We start from the raw sequence: 26,899 nt of genomic DNA, 5'->3' as shown, positions 1-26,899 counted from the left end.
TTCCTTGCACGTGTAGATCCCGATTCATCCTTGAACATGAAAAAGAAAAGAAGCTGGACTGAACTGACAACACGGCCCATGGTTTTTTCCTTCATTTTAAACAAGCATTTTTTCCAGTATATCGAATAGAACCATGAATTATCCACATGCAATACCATTTAATGATGCTGGTTTAATTTGTACCAATTTTTCCTTGTTATGCGCTTCACATCTCTTTTATCCGCACAGAACAGAATAGAATGGGATTAGTTAAGACCTTGTTTGTTGTGCTGGTCACGATTGGCAGTGCATACGTGACCTACATAATCCACGACTCACTGGGAAGTGACCCAGTGCCGGAGATCAATGATGAATTTTGGGGTCCCGGATCCAAACCGGGCGTGATTCCGGGGAATGAAGACGAAACAATTAAACCTTTCAAAGTGGATTTTACTTCGGATCTTAAAGATTTGAAATCAAGGTTGAAATTGGAGTTGGATTCGAACAGGTTTGCGACGCCGCTCGAGGGGGTTGGATTTGGTTACGGGTTCAACACGATTTATCTGAAAAAGGTTTTGACCTACTGGATGGAAAAGTACGATTTTGCTAAACGCGAAAAATGGCTGAATCGCCATCCGCATTTCAAAACCAAAATTGGAGGTCTCGACATTCACTTTCAACATATTAAACCCACGAAAACGATGAACGACAAGTACAAGAAAACCGTGCCCATCATTTTCATCCACGGATGGCCAGGAAGCTTTGTGGAGTACCAAAAATTGATTGATTATTTCTTGGAACCCAAAAATTCTGAGATTAATTTTGAGGTGAATATTTTATGGGAAATTATTTTTATTTGCCATTTTTTTTTTTTAATTTACTTAATTTTTGGTTAAAATACAGATCGTGATCCCATCTTTACCAGGCTACGGATTTTCTCAAGCTTCTTCCCGGCCAGGATTGACTCCCGTCCGAATTGCCAACATTTTAGGGCGATTAATGAAACGACTCGGTTATGAGAAATATTACACGTTGGGCGAAGATTGGGGGAGCTTAATATCGACCGACATGGGAATTTTGTACCCAGATCGGTGAGAAAATACGCAAAATCTCCAAAATATTTACTAAGTTTTCATACCATTTTCAGAGTGAAAGGAACGCATTTTTCCTGTTATTCATTCCATCCAATGGACCAATTTAAGCAATTTATTTCCACAATTTTCTCACCAACGACAACATTTCCGAGTCCAAGAGCAAGAGAACGCTATCTTCCATTATCAAAATTAATGGGATATTCGCTAAGAGAAAGTGGATATCTTCACATCCAAGCTACCAAACCGGACACAATTGGTTAGTTTCATACTGATTAAACCATGCAAAATTTAGCTCTAAATTTACATAAAATTTTCCCAGGAATTGGACTAACCCAATCCCCCAGCGGTCTGGCTGCTTACATTTTAGAAAAATTCTCCACCTGGACGAATGAATCTTTCATGGACAAAGAAGACGGTGGATTGGAGCACAAATTCACAATGGACGAGTTATTAGACAACGTGATGGTTTATTGGGTTTCGAAATGCATAACCTCATCGATGAGATTGTACTCGGAGGCATTTAATAATTGGCACACTTTCAGGTACGATTTTTACAATTAACATTTATTGATTATTTTCTAAAATTTCCCATAAAACAGAATCCCCGTTACGACCCCAACTGCCTGCGTAATTCCGCCAGAAGATGTAGTAGCAGCCTCGGAAGTTGGACTGATGTCGAAATTTCCAAACTTGAAGCATTTTTCATCGCCCAATTCAGGTGGTCATTTCCTCTCCTACGAAGCACCGGAAGTAGCAGCGAAGGAGGCGTTGAAATTTTTTAACGATATCGAATTTGACAAAATTTAGAAATAAAATGAATAAAATTGTATAAACTAAACTCAATAATATCCACTCTCCACGGGTTTCCCATTCAGTTTAAAAGCAGAAAAAACTTTAGTGTAGTAACGAAATCTTTGTTTCGATTGGTTTAAATTTTGTCCATTACACTCCAATTTTCCATTAATCGCTTTAGTCGTGAGTCCAAATTTATCCGATCCACCGAGTGCGTCGTGCACATTAGTTTTCCAATACCAGGCGGACACTGACCATGAAAGGTCTTCCGACGTGGCGACCGAGTCTGGGCTGGATTTTAATTTATCACCTTTCCCGAGTGCTTGGGATGCTTGGATGTAATTTGAACACCACGTTAATTGGATGTAACCGCGACCATAGTAGCTCACACCGGGGGGACGACTGCTCCCTTGACATTCGGACCTCCATTCACCTGATTCCGGATATTTGTTGGCGCACCCGTTGGGACCACTGCAGCCCTCTTCGCGTTTCTTTTTTAATCCAGCTGGGTTTTTTGGATAAGTTTTTTAAATAATTTTATTAAGTTTCTTGTTACACAAATTTGTTACCAGATTCGTGAAGCAGTTGTGCGAGAAACATGGCTGCTTCCATTTTGGTCGTTATTCCACCTGCTTTTAAGGACTTGATGAATCCATTGTATTGCTTTTGACTCGGTTTCGAGAAGGAATTTGAGGTTACACCACGCTCAAATTCATTTTGTGTTACTTGAACTGAAAGGAATTGTGTATGGCTTAAGAAATTTTAAATTTTTGTAAAAATAATTTTGTGTAACCTTGAGCAGATGTGGTGAGGATGACGGAAGAGAGGAACATGATTAGATGGAGGTGCTTCATGGTGCAGAGTGCGGAATATAAAGGAGAAAAGGTAATATTGGTTTTATTTCATACGATTGGAAGATGTCATTTTTCAAGAGATTTATTAATGCACATGTTTTATTAGACTTTTTTTTATTAAATTTATTAACATGATTCTCGGAAAATTTGTGGTCAAAAACAGACATTCGCAACGATTAAGCTAAACAATCCATCAATCAATTCATCATTCACTCTAATACAAATTTAATACGGACACCCGGCCTCGTTGGGAACCCCGGATAGGCGGAAAGCAGCAAATACTTTAGTGTAATAACGAAACCTTTGTCTCGATTTATCTGCATTTTGTCCATTCCCTTGACACTCTTGAGTTTGTCCGTTAATCGCTTTGGTCGTGCGTCCAAATTGGTTCGTTCCTCCCAAGGGACCGTGGACATTGGCCTTCCAAAACCAAGCGGACACTGCCCACGAGAGATCTTCAGATTGTGCCACCGAGTCTGGATTCGACTTTAACTGGTCACCTCTCCCAAGTGCTCGTGATGCTTGGATGTAGTTTGAACACCAAGTTAGCTGGATGTAACCGCGACCATAATAACCAATTCCTGGTGGTCGGTTATTCCCTTGGCATTCTGGAACCCATTCGCTCCAGGCCGGGTACCGGTCCACGCATCCGTTCTGACCGGAACATCCCCATTCTCGCTTCGTTGTGAGACCGGCTGTGGATTTAAGGATTTAATTTGTGCAATTTTTTTATGAATTTTTAATAATTTACCCGACTCGTGTAACGTTTGCGCAAGGAACATGGCGGCCTCCATTTTCGAAGAGATTGACCCTGCACCCAGTGACTTTACGAATCCGTTGTATTGTGCGGCTGAGGGTGGTGGAAATCCATTCGATGTGACCCCGTTTTGAAATTCGGACTGAGAAACTGTTTTAATTTTTGGGAGGGTTAATTTATTATTTTATAAATTGTAAAGGTTTTTTTTACCCAATTGTCCATTGGCGAAAGCGATGATGGCGAATCCCATCAAAATTTTGGAAAAGTGAACCATTTTGAGATGATTTTATTGTTTTTCAATTGTTTTTTTTTATCAAACGCTGTTCTGGATGAGTTTCTCTGCTCGGTTTGGTCTCTTTTTATATGAATTATGACGTCAAATCTCCAGTAATTCGAATGTAATTCAAATTGACAATGTCAATTTTTCCAGGAAATTGTTGTTGCGATCGGAGAAATTCAAACAAATAAATAAAAATAAACATATTTTGACAGGTAAAAGGGAGCTTATAAGTGAGTAATTTTATCATAAATTTATGAATAAATGCATGCATAAGATTGGTGAATATTTCGCTTGTGCCAATAATAACATTTCCAAGTAAAGCAGTAAGCAATGTTATCTGTTAATGTGTGGATCGTATTTTTATTGCATAAATACTGCGTTCAAAGTTTAATCAGGAAAATAATTCACATTTATTTGCATGCTCATGACTTTAGTGCGAAGCTTATATTTGTCGCTTGTGCAATTGTTTGATTTGTAAGTATTTAGTTGTAAATAAAATTCTGACAAGCTTGTCATAATTCAAATCAAAATGGGAATTTTCGCGAAATTGTTAGCATTTCTATCTGAATGTTGTGCAGTAATGTCTGAAGCCCTTTGGTTACTTATGATCACACGATGATGTAACCTTGTTAGGAGATATCTCTAGTTATTGACTTATGATTTATACTTTTTCAGGCTCCAGTAGACAAAAATTAATGTAAATTAACTTGCAATCGATACAAATAGAAATCGAATGCTTTAATATTCTAATTTAACTAAATCTTGTAATTACTTTTCGCTAGTTCTGGCAGAACAAATAATTTATTTCATACAGAGAAATTACACAGTAATTTTATCATTTACACAAAAATATTACAAGAATTCAGATTAAAATGCCCTTCCTCATATTACAAGAAAAAGAAGGTCTGGCGTGGCGGTCATGCCAAAGTGACCCATACACCCAGATGATCAATCAAGACCAATATCTAATCGTAAGACTAAGAATTTACTTTTAAAAATAAGGCTATAAGACCTATAGCCAATGGAACAACACAACAGTAGCACACCGCACAGACTATACACCATGTAATCATGTACTTGTTTCTTTGTCGCTCTTGATCCATCCTCTCTGCCGCTGCTGGATCCGCCATCCCAGCGTATGGACTACCAGCATAAGCGCCCCCACCGCCGTACGCGCCACCTGCGACCGCATTGCTGTTGTTGTACGAGGGTGGATATCCAGGACTGTAGGCGCTGGAAGGGAGGGATTTGAATAGTTTGAAATAATAATTCAAATCGAATAATCTGACATCCAACCAACCTGCTGTACTGGCCTTGACCTTCGGATTGCGCCATTTGTCGAAAGGAGGACGAGTGAGAGTTGAGCTTGAGAACGGTGCAGAGAAACGGGTGGATAATTCTTGCTTGTTTTTGAAAAATTTGCAAGTTTTTGGCAGTTGAATCTTAATTTTGGAATATTGAGAAAATGAGAAGATTCGACTTTTTCGTCTCCATAGGGATTTTATTGGACATTAAAGAAATTTTAATCCTGAATTACTTTACAAGCTCAACTATGTGCAAATAAATAAGCATTTCAATCCTTTGCATTCACGCGTCATCATACGCGAACCTATAAACCAGCTTCCTTCCTTCCACGTATCATGGGCATAGAGGTACATACGACGATAAGATGACAATAATTTATCAAAAAAAAATCACAATTTCTTAGCTGCGAGTTGAAGGTATGGGAAAATTCTTGAAAATTTACACTCATCGACACACGTTCATAAATTGATAACGCTTCCTCGTGTCCTCGCTACATATCTCCGTCTCATATTTGCCAGTCCCCCATTTACTCCTTCGCCAAGAAGAAGAGTTACAGGGTGTGATGGGATTTATTTAATGTATGCAAAAACCCGTAGGGGATTTTAACAACAATGCCGAGGAGATTGAATGCATGGGAAGAAGGAAATCCGTTCTATCTCTTTCATATGGTGAAGTAGATATGTACACATAGGACCAACAGGTAGATGGATGGGTAGTGGATCGCACACACAGGTAGACAGAGTCTCATCCTCCTCTCTCAACAAATCCAACAATTTACTTAACTTTACTCTCAGTGTTTCTCAAGCAGTCGTGGAAGACGCAACAATGCAAAAAAATTGTAATCTACATTGTCAAACAATGTGAAAAATTGTAGCATTTTTTTGCAATAGTGAAATTGTATTTGTTTTATAATTTCGTGTAAATATTTGGAAAATTCCAGACTCTTTCGTCGACCCATATTTTTGTAGAAATTGGGATAAAATCCTCATGGGATTTGTGTGGAGAATGGTTTGTTCTCCGATGTGAGAGTTGCTGCGGGTTTTTGGACATTTTGACCATTTGTGCTATTTCTAGATCATTTCTAATACACGGAAATTGGATCACTTTTCTTTCGCAGGTGAGTGTCAAATTTTGTGGCTCCTTTGATCTCTCTGCCGTTATTTGAACAGTAAATACATGAAAAAATCATTTTAATTAGAGTCTTAAAGTCGTAAAAAAATGTTGTTTTCATGCCCCGATTTAAATTCAGATTTGTATAAATTTTCATCCCAATGACAAGAATAGAGAGAGAGCAAAGTCAGAATCAGGCTACTAGACTACACATTGAATTGAAATCACCTTCTTCCCTTTGACAATTGTTGACACGTCTTCGTCACCCATTCCATTGGTTCACTTTGACAGATGAATGTACAGTTGTCTGATTTTAACGTGTGTAATTATCCACCATTCGACATTTGAATCGTTTACACTCGTGTAAATTAAGTCCTCTCTCCTTTCGATAAATGATAATAAAATCAAGATCAAAGATAGTCAAAAAAGGCGTTCTACTTTTCCCCGTTTTTATTACTGCACACCTTGGCCAATCGTTTGCCATTTCTTCATCGTATACAATTCTAAAAATATTTGTGAGAAATTGATGAAAAATGCAAGAATCTGACTAAAATATTGCATAATTTTCCTCTACTTTTTTTTAGCATCCTTCGTTATTCAACAACATTTAAAGCAGTGACCAATTTGTGAAGTGTATTGTTGTGAACGAGTGAAGTGTAAAAAAATCCTCCATCTGTGCTGATTTACTTTTTACAACAATGCTAACGAGTAGATTGGAACGGGCCTACAACACGAATAACAATGCCCCCACCCACGCCCCAGGATTTCAAATCGATTATCCTCCCCCACCACCACCAACGGCAAAATTGGTGAGGAATACAAATCCCGGTGCAACAGGTGGGCCGCCACCCCTTGGCAAAGAAGTCCCTCCGCCACTCCCTCCAAAAATGTATGCAGCCCCACCTCAAAATAACCACAACCCTTTGGCAGGCTTATCTGGAGGAAGTAAAGACAGTCCTCCTCCCGTTTTATACTCCCAGCCACACATGATGATGCCGAAAGGGAGGATGGTGACGGGATCGGGCTTCGTCCTGGGAAAAATGGGGACGATCATGGAGAATCCGAGCGGGAGTGGTGGGAGTGGTGGTGAAAATATTAATAAGGATGTGAGTGGAACTTGGTCGGCGGGGTTGTCACCGGTGGATTATAAAGCCTCTTCACTGCTGGATAGTCATGACAGGTGAGGAATTGGAATTATGTTCATCATTTTTTGAGACTCCGGTCCATGAACTCGATTGTCTCAACTTTCTCACGTCGTCGCGTTTTTAATAACCAACAATTTTCATAAACCAAAATTCCATTGTCTGCATCATAATTTCCTCGTCTGCGTCTAGAAAATGAGCGATAATAAAATTATGAAGGAGCATTTTTCAACCACCAAAATCCATATTGGAATGTGTACGTGTCGGCTCCTTTTGTCCATCTCCATGCTCACTCGAAAGGATGATTTTATGAGGAATTTTACGATCGTCTCGCATAATTCAGTCGGTAGTAGAAAATTGTACCGTTGGTTTCATTACATATCAGTCTTGTTTTACAGTTTGGAATATTTTTCGGCAACAAATATTTGCGCCACCACAAAATTTCATACAAAGTTTTTGTGCTAGAGATTGAGAAGAGTGGATCTGATAGTGCAAGGTCATGCTTGACTACTCATCATGATGGTGATGGTTCTTGATTTATTTAATCAACAATGAAACGAAATGAAGATAAATAACCTCAGGTCGTGATCTAATTAGGATATAATAAAGTTACCACATTTTTTACGTTTCTTAAAAAAATCTAGACAAATACGTAGAAAAAAAACTTGATTATCTCATTATTCTTGTTCATAAATATGTAACTTTCCCTTGTTAACTATTAAATTATGAGTTGCATTTCTTAATCTGCAGTTTGCAATATTTTGCACGTTCCATCTTTAACTCTTGTACAACTTGGGAATAATAATACCTAGTTCACGTTCATTATTGTTATCAACGAGAGTTTTCCGTGTTAACATGAATCGTTCAATTAGCAAATGACTAGATAAAATGAGTGACTTATCAACATTGTTAGTGCACTTAGACTGACCCAATCAGCACTCATTTCTTTTTTGTCATCTAATTAGAGCAGTTTTTAACGGAATCAATTTCTACTTAATTACGGTTTATTTTTCCTATTGTTTAAGGACGTTTACGTAAATACATTCTTTTCATAAAAAAAATCCAACACCATTTTTTTCATTTATTTGACAATTTTATTTTCTAAATTGTACTCAAAAGACAAATTTACATACGTTAAAACTAATGAAAGTCGTCCAAGATTTATGAGTTCAGCTGTCCCCATGATGCAGCCCACCTACCCACCTCTTTATAATTCATATTAAAATAAATAATTCATAATTTATGGGATTCTAATTGACTTGACGAAAGTGAGTAGAAACATGGCGTAAAAGTGATAAATATTAAATTACCAAGATCCTGTTTCTTATTTAAATAAGAACCTTACACGCAGTAAAAGACTCCAATCACCGACTAACCAAAATATTGCGTTTAACTTAATAAAAAAAATGCCAATGTCACAAATTACCATAAAACAGCGAGCGTTCCTTGAAATTGAAACCTCTTGGTTATTAACTGCCATAATTTATCTAGTGTTTGCTCATGTTGACAGGACCAAGTGTGTGCGCGTCTCATCAAAATTCAAAAATTATAAAACTTGACCACAAAAGAAAATTCTAGTCATACGAGAGAGATAATAGACATCCAATATTTAGACATCACAACGACAACATTATGGACACTAAAGACAACACTAATAAAGAAAAGAGGGAGGGAGTTTATTTAGTTAAATACACACTTGACAGTGAAAGTTGGACAAAAAAATTGATACCACCGCCGCATACCACCCATAATCAAATAGTCAGTCACAAACCACTTCAGGGAGACATGAAACAATATGCGGTAGAATTATTTATCGAATCTGTTCGAGTTTTTAGGCCTTAATTTCATTTTTCAAATGGTGTACATACACATTTTTCAAACCAGGTTGTGGCTTTTTTGAGGTGGGTTCCATTCCGTTGGCTACTTTTCAAAAAAATACACGCGCACGAAATGTGGGTCGTACTTTGGGTTGGACAATGACAAAAGGAGACGCGTAAAATTACTTGCATTTCACCACTTGGAATGACAATATATTTGGTCATGTTTTATGACTTTTGATTTATTGCATACAAAAAGTACTTTGGATTAAGAACAGTATGTGTAACTGAAACGTAGCTTGATACAATCGCAATCGGCAAATTTTCCATCGTCAAAGCAGACTTTTAATTCGTCGAGGATATTCATTAGATCGAGTATAAACACTTGATTGCACAACATTTTACAACGGAATCGGAAGTCTAGCGGATGGATTATGGTTGACAAAAGGGAATTGTGAATACGCACTGCAACCACTTTTTGTTTACAGTCGGCGATAACTGTTTACATGCACGTATGTAAAGAAAGACAGGGTGAGAAATGCCTGCAGCTCACAATTTAAATTAATTTGTGATGCAATTTCATTTGCCGACCAAATGTTTTTTTCTTCTTTATGCAGATTTATACAAATAACAATTATTAATCCGTTGGATTTAATGATTTTTTTTTCTTCTTTCAAAAGTGGTGATGACAGATTTTTATACATTTTATAAGAAAAATTGACAATTTATGATTTCATTAACAAACCATTAATTATCACATCATTCATCTCTTGAAAAAAAATGTGAAGAAGCTTCAACACGATCCACACGAGTGAAAAATAATTCATACGTCTCTTCTTACCAAATCTTCTTAAAAACTAATTAACACGGAGAACCGCCGCAAAAATATGTGTGTGTGAAAGAATGGTTATGAATGCTAAATGAAAAAAAATGTAAGAAAAAAATCAAAAGTGAGAGTTTTTCCATATTTCTCTCATTTTTTTTGTATTTAATTCCTGACAAAGTTGCGAAACTATTTCCGATCGTATTTTTTTTTTGTTCAAACAAACAGACGAACAATAGGAAGTGAGAAATTAACTTGTATTCACATAATTGTTAATATGGCACATTTACAAGAATACCACGGCACAGAAATAAGGTTCATAATTAATTTTTAATTTCTTAGCTCGACCATAATTTGAATTTAAAATTTGTCAAGCACAGAGACGGTTATTTTTATGTTGTCGCCTTTGTTGTTGTTGTTGCTTGAATAGTGATGGTGTCAAGTCAAAAATAACCATTAAAAGTACCCATTCCATTTTTTAAGGATGTGTTAACGCTGTAAAAATATATTGCCCAAGATGCGAGTCACAGCTAAGGAATAAGTGAAACTAATTTCTTAAATCCGGAACTAAAACAATGCGTGAAATGAGCTAACTCTAATTTAACATCGACGAGAGAAATGGTGCCAGCACAGAACTCCTTTCTTGGGGCTTAGTTCTTTAGCTGCGGTCAGATTTGTTACATTCCATGTTGTCATAAAATGTGCATATTTGTCGAGAAAATTAATTCATATGATTTAAATGATGGCGTGGAATTTTTCCATTTTTGGAGAGTTTGATATAATTTGCGTATCATAAATTATCGCAAAGTTGTTTTACAAATGTAACAATTTGTCAAAAATTATACAAACCTTCACGATTTAATTGAAAATCTAGAGCTCTCCCTTTGTTTACAAATAATTTTTTAAGAAATATGTGATTTATTAAGGAACAGTTTTAATAAAATTCAGTCCAAGGCTAATTAATTACTGAGCACGATTCTATTCCATTTTTCAGAGAAGGGTAAAATTTCATTTTTTACACGTCCAAATATAGTCCGACCCCTTTATGTACATTCTCGCGTGTGTAGATATGAAACAAAGAGCGATAGAAAGCGAGAGGGAAGACAAAGTACAGATGCCTTGCTTAAATATCCATAAATCTTCTTACTCTGGATAGACTGCAGACACTTTTCCTTGAAAGAATTGCATAAATGTTGAGATGAAGGGTAGCATTACGTAAATATCATGCATCACGCAATCCAAGTTTTGTATATGTAATTGAATTAATGAGAGTGGAATGATCCGACTTAAAAAAACACTGCCTGCTTCTACGTGCTTTATTGTCTGGAGAACGTGAGAAAGTTTCGAAAGTTGAGGTTGAGAGTTCATTGAATTTCTGTAAACAATCCTCCAGAATATTCTTGTAAAGGATTTACTCCGGATATCCTTCCGAGTAAAGTTTTTTACTACTTTTTCCTCAGTCGAGGTTGAGCATTGGAGATGGAAATATATAAATTTGGAAAATGTTAAAGTCCGAAAGTTTAGCGAGTATTAAAAGCGCTCTTCTCGGTGATGGGATATCCATTTTAAAGCAATTAATCGAAGAGTAATTACTAATTTTACTTAGTTATTTCTTATTAAAAATTTATTGAAGAAATATTTGTAAAATTTCCAGATTCAAACCAGAGCGAAGTCAGCGTCGTCTGGTTCAAAGGATGAAATGGTCAAGTCAATCCCGTTGGGGGAGGTCGCTCGGTATGTTACAATCAAGACAATAGATTAATAAGTCTCTAATCGAGCAAATTAATAAAAAATTTACAGCTGGAGATCTATTCTCGTACAACATGGGACCATCCACCCCGTTGGACAAGGAAATCAAATCAGGGGGATTTTCACCCCAAGGAAATAATGGGCATCCTTCATATTACGGACACATTTCACTCCCACCGCTTCCCGTGGAATCAGAATCTCGTGTTTCGAGCATGACGATTGCCGATGTTAGTCCCAGATTGGCTCTTAAAAAGGTGAGACGACGGTCACATTTTTGCACAGGCATCATTTCCGCTGGTTTCGTATTATTTAATTGGAATCTTGGTTTCAATTCGCAATATGTAACTTCTTTCTGCTTAAAAAAACACAAGTAATCACCGTAATTTCCTTCAGTTTAATAAGACGGAAATGAGTGGCAGTCGTGGAGGGTTGAAAAATGACCTCAGACTAAGGAAGAAGTCGGTTCAAGTTTTTATTAATAAATTTATGAGAAAAATGTTTCAACTTTTGAGTTAAACCACATCACATTAGTTAATGGATTCTTTGGTTAATATAATTTTTTAGTCGGACGACTACTTGTCCGCGTGGTTCAACTCAAATCCACAGGCATTTCATAATGATGACTCAATTTATGAAATTATTTAATCATGAGAACTTTAACAAATTAAAATTATAAAACAATTTCAAAACCGTATTTCTTCTCCTTTTATTGCAAAAACTGATAATATTTTTTCAGGTTTTGATATTATACGAGCACGCCCAATACAGAGAGGCTGCCTCCTTCATAAATCGTGTAAGCGTGGGAACATTTCGAATAATTCTGCGAGAACTGCCGATGGATGTTTTCGTTGAAGCGATGCCACATTCGCTGCCCATTTTAGAAGCGTTGTTTGCAAAGGTATTTTCCACGCTTGGAATTATTTTGCGTATGAAATGTGCATCCTAATTTTTATGTGCAGATCTACAGTGCAGAAGGACCACGGGTTGATTTACAATTGCTAAAACCAGAACATGTTATCATGCACATGGTCAAATTCTTCTCCAGAGATGATAACACTGCTACTCAGCCGGTATTTTTTTTAGTCATTTATTTTTTTATATTTTTTCTATCATGGTGGTGACGCTGATTAGACGACACTGACCTAGATTTGCATATTTCACCTTTTGCCTCCATTTTTTCATAAGTCACCGCTAAATAATCTTATTAAGTAAAACGCAGATAATCGAATTACTTGGTTGTATCGCAAAGAAATGCGCGTGCTCATTTACACATGCAAGAAAAATTCACATCGTAAAAACATTCTCGATTAGAGGAATTTCTCAGTCGTTAAATAATTAACAGTTTAATAAGAATAAATTTAACAAAGTGTTCATAAACTTCAAAAAGTGCATCAGTTTGTACCTATTTAGGATTTGACACAATTAACTACTTTGCAATTATCAGGCCTTGATTAACAGTTTCCATAATTGATGAGATTGAGTGAAGACACTTTTAATTCATAAATTAGTCCATTGTTCTTTTTCTATTTATAATATACCTTCACTCTCATCACCCTAAACTCTATTTCATACACAACTAATAATAATTTGATGGATAATTAGCTTAAAACTTGTTACAAGATGAGTATTCTCATCACTTTTATTGAGCAATATATCACAAAACATTCTGAACCCATCACAAAAAAGACAATACCAATTCAACGGTGCTTAATGAATTGTTCTTCAACTTCACTAAAAAAAAGAGTAGTGGTGGAATTTTTTCTCAATAATTTGGTTAACTTTTATTATCAACCTTTCTTCTCAATAGCTTCGCCTTGATTATACAAAAAATATGACGTGTCGATGATGATTTATATTTCTCTATCATGAATTTCGCAACATTTTCATTTTGTTGCACAATGTTTAGTTTTTTATTTCTTATTAATCAATAACTATGCTATTAAATATGTGATGAAACTGTAAATTAATATGTTTTTTGTCTGTTTCGCTGGTGCATTTTCATATTAAGCAGCATTATATAATTTTTGCATTTCCAATTTCCAACAGAATCGCATGAGAAAGGACTCCATCGGCCCGTTTACGCAAGGATGTCGGAAAATTCTGGGTGTAATCGTCGTCTCTGAACCATCTCTATTAAAACGTATGAAGGAGAGGGCAAAAATCTTGGATAAAATAGTGGAAGGGATGGGTAATAATATCATAATTTTGTATAATATGCTTTAATTATTATATGTTAAAATACTGCGTAATCTGAAAACTGCATGGTGTGAAATGTATTTGTTTATTTATTACGAAAATAAGGCCAACATGGACTCGTGGGAACGATGGACGAATCATTAATGCCACTTCATGACGCCCTGAAATTGGAGTTTCAAAGGGTTGTGGAGACTTACAAGGGGGCTCTGCAGAAATTGGAAGAACTTTCCCTCAGCAGTAACAAGTGTAGTACGAAAAATGTGGCAAAAGGACCCGCTCCCGTCAGCTCGTCGCATCAAAGACAACTTTCTTTGAGGTAAGTCATTTGTTTTTTCACACGTGCATAATTTCCTTCAAAATATCGTGTGCTCCAATTTTATGTGAATAATTTCAAGCGTTTTATGCTAAAGTCTTAATTTGCCCCGTTATTTCCTATTTAACAAATAATAAAACGGTATATCGCATTCCAATTTGTATTAATTTACACGCTCCTTTATCTCCTCCGTTATGTGGAATGCAAATTATTTTACAATTTATTTAATTGTCTCCGTTTGCCCTGCATTCTTTGACCATTTCCGGAATTTGATAAGTTGCATTTCAGTTGAGAAAGTGGATTAGTTATTTTTTGATTGATTTTAGATTTGATAGAGACAAATTTTTGTATAATATTTAACATGGCATCCACCGACGAGGCTGTAGATGAGGAGATTGAGATGAGATTCACAACTCTCACTTTGCCTCATCGTCCTCGTCAAATAAGTGATGTCACCTCATTCTTCATTCGACTTGACAATATCGCAATTTCAAAACACAATAACATCTTTCCTGTGTTAAATTTGTAATCATTTTTCAATTGTTGTCGTTTTGCGAGTGAAAATAATTTGTTTCATAATAAAATCAACATATTCCACGTGTTTTATTAACCAATTAATCACCACAAATACAAAACAATTCAAATTCTTTATCCCCTTTCAGACATTTAACATCAATCTTATTAATTTTATTCATTCTTTGAATTTGTGAAATGTTATTAAAGGTTTTAATGTCCTTAAAGTAATCGATATTCGCTTCGATTTGCATTTTTCCTGGATCAGTCACAATTCCAATTATGTAGGTTGTCTTGCTTAAACCCAGATTTTCTATAATTGCTCCCCCATTAACTCTGCCCACTTTTAACTTTAAACACGTTTTTGGCAATTTTGCATTCAACTGACTTAAAGCCAACTCACCAGCTAGGAGTAACATGGGATTATCCAAATTCAATTCTCGTAATGGATTACAGGCACAAAACACGTCTGGAACACCCACGTCTGAGCATTTTAAATTTTTGGGGAGTTTTTGGAAGAAATTGTATTCTGTAAACTTTCTTGGAATCGTTTCATTTTTGAAAATGATTTCTGATGGGTTGGAATTTGGGAAGAATTTATCCAAGATGAAGTTTATACTCCAGTAAAACATGTAGGGCGATGTGAGCTGTCTGTAAAAGTATGAAACTATTAAATTAAGTCTACACAGAAAATAATTAACAACTCACCTCGAATTAATCTCCAATGCATCCTGTAAATCTGGATATTTTTCCTTAATCCCATCAGGCAAGAATATCCAAAGATTGGGCAATTTATCTTCATACCATCCACTCAAAGTTTCTCGTAGCGGTCCGAATCGTTGCCCATGATCGCTTAGGAAGAATAAAATTGTATCATTTAAATATCCTTTAGTTTTCATTCTCTCCAAAAAATCTGCATAAGTTTCATCCAGCAACTGTATCAAGTTGTGATCCATGCTGTGTGGATACGTATTGCTGAAACTCATCGTAAACAGTGGGGATTTGTAGTCGTGTGCCAATTGTAGCAATGACTCGGTGTAATCCAGCAACAAGTCGTCGTTCGTTTGATGACCGATGCACCAGTTGGTCGAGAGCTGTAATTTAATTTACTGAAAATTCTGTTAATTGAAAATGATTTATAAACAACTCACCCTGACGAACTGATTGATAGGAAATGGCAATGCGTAGTCATGAGCAGCGTTGAACAGGGTTCTTAAATAATAGTCGACTGGTTGCTTAATGAACCCTCCCGTTCCGAATGCATACATATCTGGCCAATCTTCCGAATAGGCAGTTAAGTATTTGGATCGGTTTAATCGTTTCCAAATAAATGGACATGGGTCGTAGCCACCTTGATCGGTTAATTTGCATTTTTTGATGAGACTGCTTCCTGAATAGCCTGTTAACATGGTGGACATGGCGTGGAACGTCCTTTCACCTGCTGCATTTTTATTTTTTATTAAGAAATTCCTTGTAGTTATTGATTAGTCTCACATTTTGTGTAACCCATCATTTCAATTGCTCCAAGTTTTTCTATTGTTTCCACAGTTTTGGGCATATTTCTTCTAAAGTTTAATCTTGATGTGGAATCCAAACCAAGAATGAGAATATTTGGGGGAAGATTATCATGATTTTTCCAATATTCAATTTTATCTTGTGTTGATTTAGAGCGAAATGGTTGAGCAATTGGGTGGAATCCTCGATAAATTACTAAAGGGATGAGCTTTTTACTGCATTCAATCATTATAAACTCATCATGATTAAATTTAGTGCGTAGTTCAGTCATTGGGATGCAGTTTGAGTACCTTTGATATAAAAATTTTATACTTATTACAAAATATTAAAGAGATTTTATAGTTTTATATTACTTGATTAAATTTTCTGCATTTTTATCAAAATTTGTCATCTCTTGCTCAACTCGTGTTACGGTTTTATAACAACAATTTAAATCTCTAAACTCAAATCCGTCTTGTTTTAGCGCTGTTTTATTGAAATTTATCATCTGCAATTTAGAGCATTCGTAAATACCAATATTTTTTATGCTTAATAATTAATGGACTCACATTTCCATCCCGATATGTCCAATGGTATGAAATTTTTCTACAATCTTCAACCCATTCTGCTTTATGCATTAGTGGAACCACCATCGGATCAAATGGGTGGAAATTTGGGATTTTACAATGTTTTGTGTCAACTAGAAGATCGTTGTAGACTGATTTGTCTATTTTTAGGAAATCTGAAATATTTATTAGAATTATTTTCTTAATATTCACCAATATTAAAATTTATTCACTTACTCTCTTTTCTAATTGATGGCACTTGTCGTAAATAAGAATCAAACTCTCGTTTAAACAATTTAATTGTGGTGTTGTTTCTTAACGTCAAATATGTCATGTAAGTCGTGAAAATGGAGAATATTAAAATGTAAAATAAATAAGAGTGTGCTTTTGGGGTCATTTTTTATTTATTTCACAGTTTCTTAAAATACTTTATTCTAAAATAAAATAGTTAAAATATATTTATATTCAGAAAATAAGAACAAACTTTGAGCAACCATTTCATGAAAACTTCCTCACAAGAAAGAAAGGAAACTTTCCGAGTTTCACATCCATGATTAAACTTTCACACGAAACCATTACAAAAATTGTATGGTCTTTGGACATACAAACTTTTTAGTATAACATGGTTTTTGTTTTTTTCTCCTCACGTGTAAAATCGATCAAGCTAGTCTTTTACTATAATTATTGAGAAGAAGAAACAAATAATTCGCGATACATGTAGTTGAACAACATGCAACTAAACCGTTACATATCAGTCGTTGTCTCTATTGTCAATTTAACCAGATCCTGACTGACTGGGACCTTGGGCTGGTCAATATCACGCTTTTATGAGCATGCAACATATTTTTACCCCATTGAAATGATGACACGCCATGTGTGTCTCACTATTAAAAATGCATAACTAACCAACTACTCCTTGTATGTTGCAGATCCGATGAAATTCAAGAACGTTTAATAAAGAACAAAAGCATATTGAACGCCGTGGAACCCACGCTTGACAACAATTGTCTCGATATCCTGCTCGGAATACTCCAACGCCGTGTCGAAGTGGACAAGGAAGCCCTCTTCCAATTCACCCAATTAAGAAAGGAAACTGGAGACGGGCACAGTTCCGAAGTCGCCATCGTCGCACCAATTCTTATGCGATATTCGAGAGGGTTGAAATTGGTGAGCGAAATTACCTTTGTTTCATCTTTTTATTTATTGTAGACGAAGAGAAACATTAATATTTTCTGTGTAACTGAATCACACACATTCCAACGAGTGAGAGATTTAAGTGACATGTGCGGCACACAAAAAACGCTAATTTTTCAATGTGCATTACATATCACATCGGGGGAAAAGAAACGAGGTTTATGTATGTATGAATTTCTGTCTGCGGTGAAATGGCACAGCAGCAGCTGGTAAATTCTTATCATTATATGAATGACAATCATGAAAATCCGACAGATTGTAATACATCCGTTACATCACAAAAAATCCTTATTTCTTTAATCCTCTACATTGTACATGAATGTTGGTCACTTTTTAGTTCAGATTATTACAAATGTTCCAATGTCATGTGCTGTACTAAAAAATAAGTGTTAATTCTCTGTGTGTGTGCCAGTAAGTCATTGGTCTTTAAAATAATAATAATTATGTTATGCATGCTCGTCAATGTCGGATGGTGGATTATTATTAAATATCAAAGCAGGTGGGATAGATTTTAAAGAGAGAGAAAAATCATAGCTTTTTTTCAGACATTCAGTGTTTGACCCGTTTAAAAACTGTCAAAATTATTTGTCAATTATTTAAATACGTTGAATATTTCATTATTCTTAAACAAAGTTAAAAACTGTATGTAATCTCTTTGATATGATTTTGAAGCTTAATCCCCACCGCTCTTGTTCACTAACTAAACAGAGCAAACAATTAGAAACAGTTAGTTTTTTACGTCTTTTAGGAGTGAATGGAGAGTTGATACAATAAAATGCCGTCGTCGTGGTGGATTAACTAGTTACAGGATCCGCTAGAGAATGACAATCGACTTTTACGTAGAGTTTGAATGTACATACCACCAGCGTGCCTACTTACTCGTAAGAAAAGTAGAAATGTCCACACTTTGTATGCATTTTATAACAATTACGCCAACTTTTACATGAACGGTAAGCAGATCGGTTTAGTTGCACATTCTGCTGTTGTTGATACCTTATGGTTGCCACTAACTGAATGTGGAGGCGATTAAGATAACGATTATTTGTTTCGCTTTACTATGCAATTAAAATAATTACAATTTGTACGAATGTGGGTTCAAATTGTCACGTTGGACGATATTTTGTAGGACACTGCATTGTCATCATTGAACCATTTGTTTTACCAACGAGGAATTTTTCGGTTGCAAATATCAGAGAGAGAGAGACGTCAATGAAAGTGGTGGTGCTCGGTGAAGAACGTGATGGAATTTCGAAAGTTGTTTTTTTAAGACACAATAATTTACACCTTGACTTAAAGAGTAGCCAATCAATTAAATCAATACGTGAGAAAATTATATGCAAAAATATTGAAAGTTTTGACAATTAAATCGTTACGATAATAAACTACCCATCACTAAAAATTATAATCTACAAATGTTTGTATGTACAGTCTCAATTTATACCTTTCACCATTGTTGTAAATGATTACTGACTGAATTACTTCATTATCGGTGGTGGTTTTTTTAAACCGCAGAACAGAGGACTCACCACATTTCGTGTAATTTCATCTTTAGAGGATTGTACAGAATGCGCGACGTGTGTGGAATTCTCTCGGAAAGAACGACGGGATATTTTCATTAAGAGAAACTATTTTTTTCTTAATTGTACGGATGCGATTACGGTACATGCTTCCACACAGGGTTTGTTATTAAAGAATTTTGCTAAAATTTTTGAGTCAATGACAGAATAATTTAGATTTCTTATAAGAAAGATTGATTAATTTAACAAAAATTCCATCCTCCATATTAACAGATGAAATTCGTGACAGAATTTTTCGGAGGAATATTAACAATCGATTATATCAACTTTTTTTTGTTAGTACAAATTTACATACCGCTCCTGCCCAACTTGTTGAGTTCTAGGCAATAATTCATCATCGGCACACACCTTCACTTTTTTTCGAGAATATTCTGTTCATCACAGGAGTTGTTATCAGCACGTAATTATTGATTTACCAAATTGTATGAGGCAGTCCCGTCTTTCCCATTAACATAAAAAAATCATAATGATCATAATAACAATCTGAGTAATTTTCCCATATTTTTATTTGATTTATGCACAAGGTCAGCCGAGAGGTTTCATTTTCAATGTGAAATTGAGACCCACATTTTACTCTAAAAGTAAGTAAGTTGAATTAAAAAAGAAATTTTTTTCTCGAGGGGAAAAAAGAAAGGTGTCAGATATCAGAGGCAGGTGGGATTTTATTGGCAATCTTTTATTTACAAGATTATCATGATTCAGTATAAGTTTCCATTTCGACGAATTTATTAATCATCTAATGTCAGTGGTAAAAATCAGGATTCAATGAAAGTATAGCTGAACAAAGTAATCATTTTCTGTTTTTTCTCTAATACCGCAGTTGGAAATAAAAGAAATGTAAATTTTATTGACTAAAGAAGAATGGGCTTTGCAAATTTCTACGTTTGTAATGAAAATGAAAATGATTAGTCTCCTATGTTGGATTACTTATTCATAATAAATATCATTATCCGGCAGAAAATGATCACTATAAATTATCAAAATATGCCAATATTTTTTCTCGTTATCATTCACCTCAATATCTCAAAATTCTAAAAGAAATTGTATATTAATCCGTCATCTGGGTCAAATGGTTCATCACAGAAAAAAAAGAACACCGAATCCTTATAAATTCTAAGCCATTTCATTATTATTTAGTCCAACTTTTATCGTCGTGTATCAACTCTTAGTGCGTATAAAAGGAATATACAACTTTTTTTCTAAAATAAATTGCATGCAAAAAAAAAGAGCCGACTTGAACGACAGGACTGAGCAATAAAATAAAATGGCTAAATTACAGTTTGATCGTCGTAATAACAGATCGTCATTTATTATTCTTTTCGTCTGGACAGTTACGTTTTTGAATACAATGGGAAGCGCAACTCTTTTTTTTTATCTAAATGTCAAAATATTCCATCCTCCGTCTTCATTGTACATTGGACAACAGGCGAGTTCTTTGAAAGCTCGTCTTTTATGGTGACAATGAAGCAATTTTTATGAATTTTTCTTACTAATTTATACACTAATTTTCATACATATACTTTCTAAAAAATTTCTAGTTATAGAAATCCTTCGCCGTTTAAATTATCCAATTACACACATACACACATTCTAAATATATACTCCCATTTCGCAATTTTTATTTAACTCCACCGGATCCCCGCATTTCGTATTACATCATAAACTTTGCATTTATATATTCAACAGTCATCATCAGTGAGTTACCGTAATTTGGTGAATTTGCTTTAAACTCATTCTTCGCATAGCATGAAATCAGACGTCAGTCAGTTCCGTTGTGTGGAGCTAAATTAAGAATTCATTTATATGCAGACACACAAAAAAAGTGGAAACCTGGCTAAATCCCGTGTTCGAATTCAAATGTCATGTTGCGGACGAATGGTTTTTGGATTTCCTTCACGGCGTCTCTGATTTTGATTTTATCAAGTATTTATTGACATTGAAAATAGAAATTACTTTGACGAGGATCGAATTCTTTGTTAGCACTAATTTGATCGGATATGTATAAAGACCGGATGACAATAAAACTCTCATTACGTAATCATAAAACGGTCTCTGCCTTCATTTTCACCTAAAAACGGCACAATTTACATTTTCAAGCAAAAATAATGGGAAGTAACGTGTGTTTCTTAATAAAATGGAGTATACACAAAAAGAGGGACGAGATTTCAACGAGACACACGCTGTGACCACACTTGAATTATGTTTTACATTGCATCTTGACTTTGGTAGAAGTGTGGAGTTGGCTGTGTGGGCCGCCAATGGTGTCGATTTACAAATGAATGTTAAATTCCTTGACTTAAATTAAACAAGTTGATGGATAATGAGACGAAGTGAATTGATTTAATTTACTGTAAATTCTTCACAAATACCGTCGTGGTGCAAACAGAGGGGAAAAAATGACGAGTGTGAGATTTAGCTTTCTTTACGCTCGGCTGGGTTTGAAGGGTGTGCGCAATCTGTGTGTGATTTTAAATGAGGGATTTTGTATTTAAATTGTATTTGGAGAGTATCGACATTGACACCAATTTGGAAATTATTCTTGGATCCTGATGAAAATTGAATATTAATAAAATAGGTTTTGGAGCTAATGCGGGCCGTGGGGAAGGAGGTTGGTGCATACGAACACGATGGGGAGGAGGACTCGAGCGACCTGTCCGGTTATCATTCGGATTCTGATTCCGCCATTATGACGTCCGGAAATTCTCCCTTCGTCACACCACGAGCCAGATACAACTTCCTCAGCAGATCAGGTATTTGCTATTTTTCATTTGTTTTTTAAATTAAAGTGTTCCGGATATCGTTTTAATATGCAAGTTTCATCCAAATTGGGTGTGGCCGCATCAAAAAAACATCCGTTTGACAATTGAAAATATTCCAGATGAAATATGTGTGTGTATTACTTTGTGAAATCAGAGGGTGGAAAATCAAATCAGGAAATCCGACACAAAAGCAATAAACTGTGTGGCGTCTGCTCTGAGAACACCACTGGGTCAGTCCCAATCAGATACCCTCTGACCAGCGTTACACCGAAGTTGACGTGGGGGATGATTACTACGAGTAGGAGGTCAGCTCATAAATCCAACAAGAGTAGCAAAATAAATATAAAAACAAACTTGTTATAAATCTCTTAAATAATTGCTACTTTATTTACTGTGGATTAATTAATTGTGGAACATTCTCTCAAAACACGTCCACACTACTTGAGTACTTTTAACGAACTAAAAATGAGGGCCAATAAAACAATGAGATGACGAAAGACTGCGCTCGTGCGGGACACTCAAATGTCAGGGGCAACCTAAAACTAACATTCATGCATATCATCTCAATCATAACTTTTACATGAAATATTACATACATTACTATTACTCATCAGATTCGACAAACTGCATTACAAAATAACGAGTAGCTTATTTTTCCCATGTTTTTTTTCATGAATATCTCAGCGCGTATGTAATTTTTACGACATGGTAAACTAACGGTGAAATTCATACTGCGCTGCATTTTTCTCTTATACAAACGCTAAAGAGTTGATGATACGAATCGTGGGCTATAATTTTAGATGGCCGTTTGATGAGATTGTGTGTGTGTGGACTACTTGGTTATTAATGAGGATGCTTTATCCACCCGTCTCGTATAATTTTCCTACCAAAAATCCAGCCTACTGGTCATGACTTTGAACTTATAATTGTATCTCCTCGATCCAATTCCTAATCTTAGTAATCATATTTTACTTTACTCTCGAATAAATTACTAACCTCCGTCGCCGCTCGATTTTTTTCAAGTAATTTCAAAATTGTTGTGTATTACTTTTTTTACAGTGCGAAGCAAGCAAGGGTTCCGTCCTTCACTAATGCAATCCACCTGGACGGGAGGGAACTTGCGACAAATTGTAAAAATGTCGGGACCAGGATCTGCTAAATCAATTGGTGGGTCTAGTTTTGATTCTTCCATCAGCGGTGCAGGGGGTGGAGTGGGAGGAAATTCGCCAGATGATTTAATGAGGAGACAAAATCCTACAACTACACCCATTCGACCACGCCATGTCAAGATTAAAAATCAATTACATAAAAATTATTCGCTTGGAAAGGGTGAGATTTTTTTGATGTTTTAATAATATTTTTTAGTTTAATCATTTTTTTCTGCCACCTGCCAAACAAATCGTGAAATGTGTCAGATAGAAAAACCTAATTTCATTTTAACCACAGAATATTCCATTAACATACAAAAAACGAAGAGGAGAAGAGAGATCCAGTCATAAAATATAATGATCATGATCTTCCCAAAAATGTTAGATTCGGTCGCACACACGCAAAAAAATGATGACAAACAGAACTTTATATTCTTATACGTACATAATTTAGATACAATTTTTCATATAAAACCTCCTAAAAAAGACGCACATAATTTAGAGATAATTGGATAATTGACTCTTTTTTTTCCTTTACAATGTTTGTCTATGATTTCGCTCTGGTTTCAATACTTTATCCAAATCTTAATTACTCATCAAATTTGCTCATTCTCAAGCACCCTCCAAAATAATTGTATGTACATCGAGTGGATGAAAGTTGGCCACACATTCTTCGAAAAAAAAATATCTGATACAATAATCTCTTAACATAATAAATTCTTAATTCAGAGTCACAATCTCTTTGTTTTGACTGCAGGTTGGAGAAAAACAATGAAATATTATTATCGATCATTTCACTTCTCTGCACACTCACAATTGTTGTCTCAATTTCAACTTTTGTTTTCTTAATCGTAATTTCAATCCACAAAGTGTTTTCTTCATTACCTTTTCACTATGAGATGGTAATTCCCTTCTGTCATCATCATTATCATCATCATCCGATTGTTGAGCCGAATCCAATTTAATTTCCCTTTCAAATTACATATTCTAATTTAATTTGATGTACAATTCCTTGAAGAGAGAGATGACAAAGACATTATAATTTGTGTATGTGCATAATTCATGTGTGTGTAAGGAGGAACTTAATTGAATTAAAATTGCAGTCTTCTTGAGAGTGAATTTTCAATTCGTAGCTAATCCTAAGGCTAAAGAAATTCGTAAAATAGCTTTAAAATGGAGAAATTGTCGAGTTTTGCTATGGTAGAAAAAAAATTGACCATCATTTTACACAGGATATTTAATTAGCATATAAAACTAACGGGGGTTTCGAAATCTCTGGGAATCTGAGAAGAACAACACTGTATGAAAGTGGTTTAGATTATATATTTTTTCGTATTTATCTCCATTAGAATCATATAACTCAATGAAATTAAGAGTTGGTTGTCCTCCCTCCCGCAACCGGTTTTCCATCACATAATCCAGTTTCAATTCAATTTCCCAACCTTCTCAATTAGTAACAAGGAAGAGTGATAAACATGTCAATTACAGAGGACTCCGGATTACGTTGTTTTTTCCTCTACGGTCACGTACTTATAATTACTTTATAGTTATTACGGTAAATTTTGCAAAAAAATGTGGATCAATTAAAGTGTCAAAATCTTTAGGGAAAAATATTATCCACGTAATATTACTTCTCAAAAAATGTCAATTTGTGATCCACGCCAATTGATTTAAACAATTAACAATTTCTCTATACTTTTCCAACATCCTGTGTATTTAAATTGACATTTAGTGTAAATAATCCGTTCAACAGAGAGTTCTTTAAAGCAAGAGTCAAGGTTCCTTAATTCTCAATGCGAATTAACCGTTTCTCTTAACTCAAACATGGTCCAATTGAGATCTTGTTTAGTCACCACCACTGACATTATTTTACTCATCAATCTCTCCCTTTGTTATGCAATATGTCACCTGAATACGGTACAAAAAAAACGTGGCTGACGATGCATGACGATTTTTGTATTTTCAGTCTCCACGGCCTCCACGGATTCATCGACGAGTGGGTGTGGTGCGAGTCTCACGCCGTCGGAAGAAGACAGCAGCGTTGGGAGCAGCAGTCCTGCAGGGGAGCCATCAACCACCACCGCCGCCGCCAACGGTGTCGAGTGTGTCGAGTGCATCACGGGTAAAATCTTTTGGTTTTTAAATAATAATTTTTTTTGGTAATATTTGTTTAAAAATTCCTCTAGTCGTCTCCGTCCCTGACAATCAAGTGATAAGTCAAGGGATGAACCATCGCTGTTCGAAACCCGGTCACGACAACAACCAATCCATCAGCCCATCCTCAAATTCTACGAGCAGCTCCACGGCGACGACGGAAAGCGACTTTGTTCAAGATTTAAAGAGTGAAATTGCTCAACTTAAACGCCAATTAATTTGTGCCAATTCAACGATTTATCAAATTCAAGAGAAAACCAGACAAACCGGCGGATTGCTCAGGTTTTTATCGATATTTCGACGGAATTAGAGTTATTCATTGATAAAGTATTTTTTTAAATAATAGAAAAGTACAAATGGAACCAACCGCCGAACCAATGGCAAAATCGGATCGAAAGGCGGAATTAATTCGTGAATATGGATCGTTATACGCTCAAGCCAGAGTGGAAACGATGGACGCGTTGGATAACATGCCAGAACTTTTGGAAGCCGATGAACTCAAATCTAAATTGTTGTTCTCCGTCGTTGTGGTGGGTTTATTTCATTATTAACGAAATTTTCAAAAAATCTAACAATTTCCATACAAATAGCTGGCCTTCCGCTCCGTGCAAACCCGATTGGCAGAAATAAAAGAGCAAGTGTCGAACCTATTACAATTTGAACTGCATTCCCAATCGAACCTCCACGACGATCAACTTCAACCATGTCAAGGAAAACTTGTGGAAGCTTTGTCCGATTATTTACTCTCGTCACAACAAAAATTCGATCAGACGAGATGCGTCGAGGTTTGTTCAGTTTTTCGTAATTTTCAATTATTTTTTGTTAATTTCCTTGTTTTCTGCAGCACGTTGCGAGTCAACTATGGACGACGCTGTATGATTATCCGTGCCTAAGAAAATGCGAAGGATTGCTTAAATACATCACCAAATGTGTCAACACGGCGTGGAGGCTTTCCAATATGGTTTGGTTTTATTAGTTTTAATTAATTAGATTTGAAACTAATTTCTGAAATATTTTGCAGACCCCACCTTGCATTTTGGATTACGAAACGAGAGCATTTTCACGCACCACGCACGTCCGTTTCCATTCTTCAGACCAATCTTCAGAAATTATAAAAACCTATCTCTGGCCGGCACTCATCGAGGGCGGAAACGGGATTTGCATCCATAAAGGAGTCGTCATTACTTGAAATTTGTTGAGATTTTTTTAAATAAAATAAAGTGCAATTTTTTTTATGTTTTTTTACAATAAAAAGATGAGATTTTTGACACGCTTTTATTTCT

The 26,899-nt window shown here is 35.6% G+C and overlaps 5 protein-coding genes across 6 annotated transcripts; 2 read left to right on the top strand and 3 right to left on the bottom strand.

Annotated features, from left to right (window-relative positions):
• Positions 1-214: 214 nt before the first annotated feature.
• On the top strand, positions 215-1,921 carry LOC110846666 (juvenile hormone epoxide hydrolase). The gene is made up of 5 exons (XM_022093487.2): positions 215-806; positions 883-1,070; positions 1,127-1,329; positions 1,393-1,615; positions 1,673-1,921. Exons 1-5 carry the CDS (start codon positions 240-242, stop codon positions 1,878-1,880), a joined length of 1,389 nt encoding a protein of 462 aa, XP_021949179.1. The 5' UTR covers positions 215-239; the 3' UTR covers positions 1,881-1,921.
• LOC110846667 (acidic endochitinase SP2) lies at positions 1,617-2,727 on the bottom strand. The gene is made up of 3 exons (XM_022093488.2): positions 2,659-2,727; positions 2,435-2,596; positions 1,617-2,370 (listed from the first exon to the last, which is right to left on the bottom strand). Exons 1-3 carry the CDS (start codon positions 2,717-2,719, stop codon positions 1,913-1,915), a joined length of 681 nt encoding a protein of 226 aa, XP_021949180.1. The 5' UTR covers positions 2,720-2,727; the 3' UTR covers positions 1,617-1,912.
• A 58-nt stretch (positions 2,728-2,785) lies between these two features.
• On the bottom strand, positions 2,786-3,845 carry LOC110846665 (acidic endochitinase SP2). Its single transcript, XM_022093486.2, has 3 exons — positions 3,687-3,845; positions 3,471-3,626; positions 2,786-3,414 (listed from the first exon to the last, which is right to left on the bottom strand). Exons 1-3 carry the CDS (start codon positions 3,748-3,750, stop codon positions 2,945-2,947), a joined length of 690 nt encoding a protein of 229 aa, XP_021949178.1. The 5' UTR covers positions 3,751-3,845; the 3' UTR covers positions 2,786-2,944.
• Positions 3,846-5,878: 2,033 nt separating this feature from the next.
• Positions 5,879-26,888, top strand: LOC110847071. 2 transcript variants are annotated; one of them, XM_035849138.1, is made up of 17 exons: positions 5,879-6,178; positions 6,756-7,351; positions 11,608-11,687; positions 11,754-11,956; positions 12,439-12,600; positions 12,662-12,772; positions 13,749-13,890; positions 14,004-14,214; positions 17,714-17,951; positions 22,131-22,305; positions 23,374-23,643; positions 25,429-25,584; positions 25,649-25,898; positions 25,963-26,146; positions 26,207-26,401; positions 26,461-26,577; positions 26,638-26,888. In XM_035849138.1, exons 2-17 carry the CDS (start codon positions 6,870-6,872, stop codon positions 26,803-26,805), a joined length of 3,144 nt encoding a protein of 1,047 aa, XP_035705031.1. In that variant the 5' UTR covers positions 5,879-6,178; positions 6,756-6,869; the 3' UTR covers positions 26,806-26,888. The 2 variants fall into 2 exon arrangements, with proteins under 2 accessions (XP_035705031.1, XP_021949608.2); XM_022093916.2 differs by lacking the exons at positions 5,879-6,178; positions 6,756-7,351 and adding an exon at positions 11,412-11,538.
• LOC118434820 lies at positions 14,796-17,702 on the bottom strand. The gene is made up of 7 exons (XM_035849139.1): positions 17,022-17,702; positions 16,788-16,960; positions 16,593-16,726; positions 16,219-16,529; positions 15,876-16,165; positions 15,433-15,818; positions 14,796-15,375 (listed from the first exon to the last, which is right to left on the bottom strand). Exons 1-7 carry the CDS (start codon positions 17,179-17,181, stop codon positions 14,826-14,828), a joined length of 2,004 nt encoding a protein of 667 aa, XP_035705032.1. The 5' UTR covers positions 17,182-17,702; the 3' UTR covers positions 14,796-14,825.
• Positions 26,889-26,899: the final 11 nt, after the last annotated feature.

Source organism: Folsomia candida, unplaced genomic scaffold (genome assembly GCF_002217175.1).
Source record: "Folsomia candida strain VU population unplaced genomic scaffold, ASM221717v1 Fcan01_Sc003, whole genome shotgun sequence".
Classification (NCBI taxonomy): domain Eukaryota; kingdom Metazoa; phylum Arthropoda; class Collembola; order Entomobryomorpha; family Isotomidae; genus Folsomia; species Folsomia candida.
This window is presented reverse-complemented; position numbering and strand designations above follow the sequence as displayed.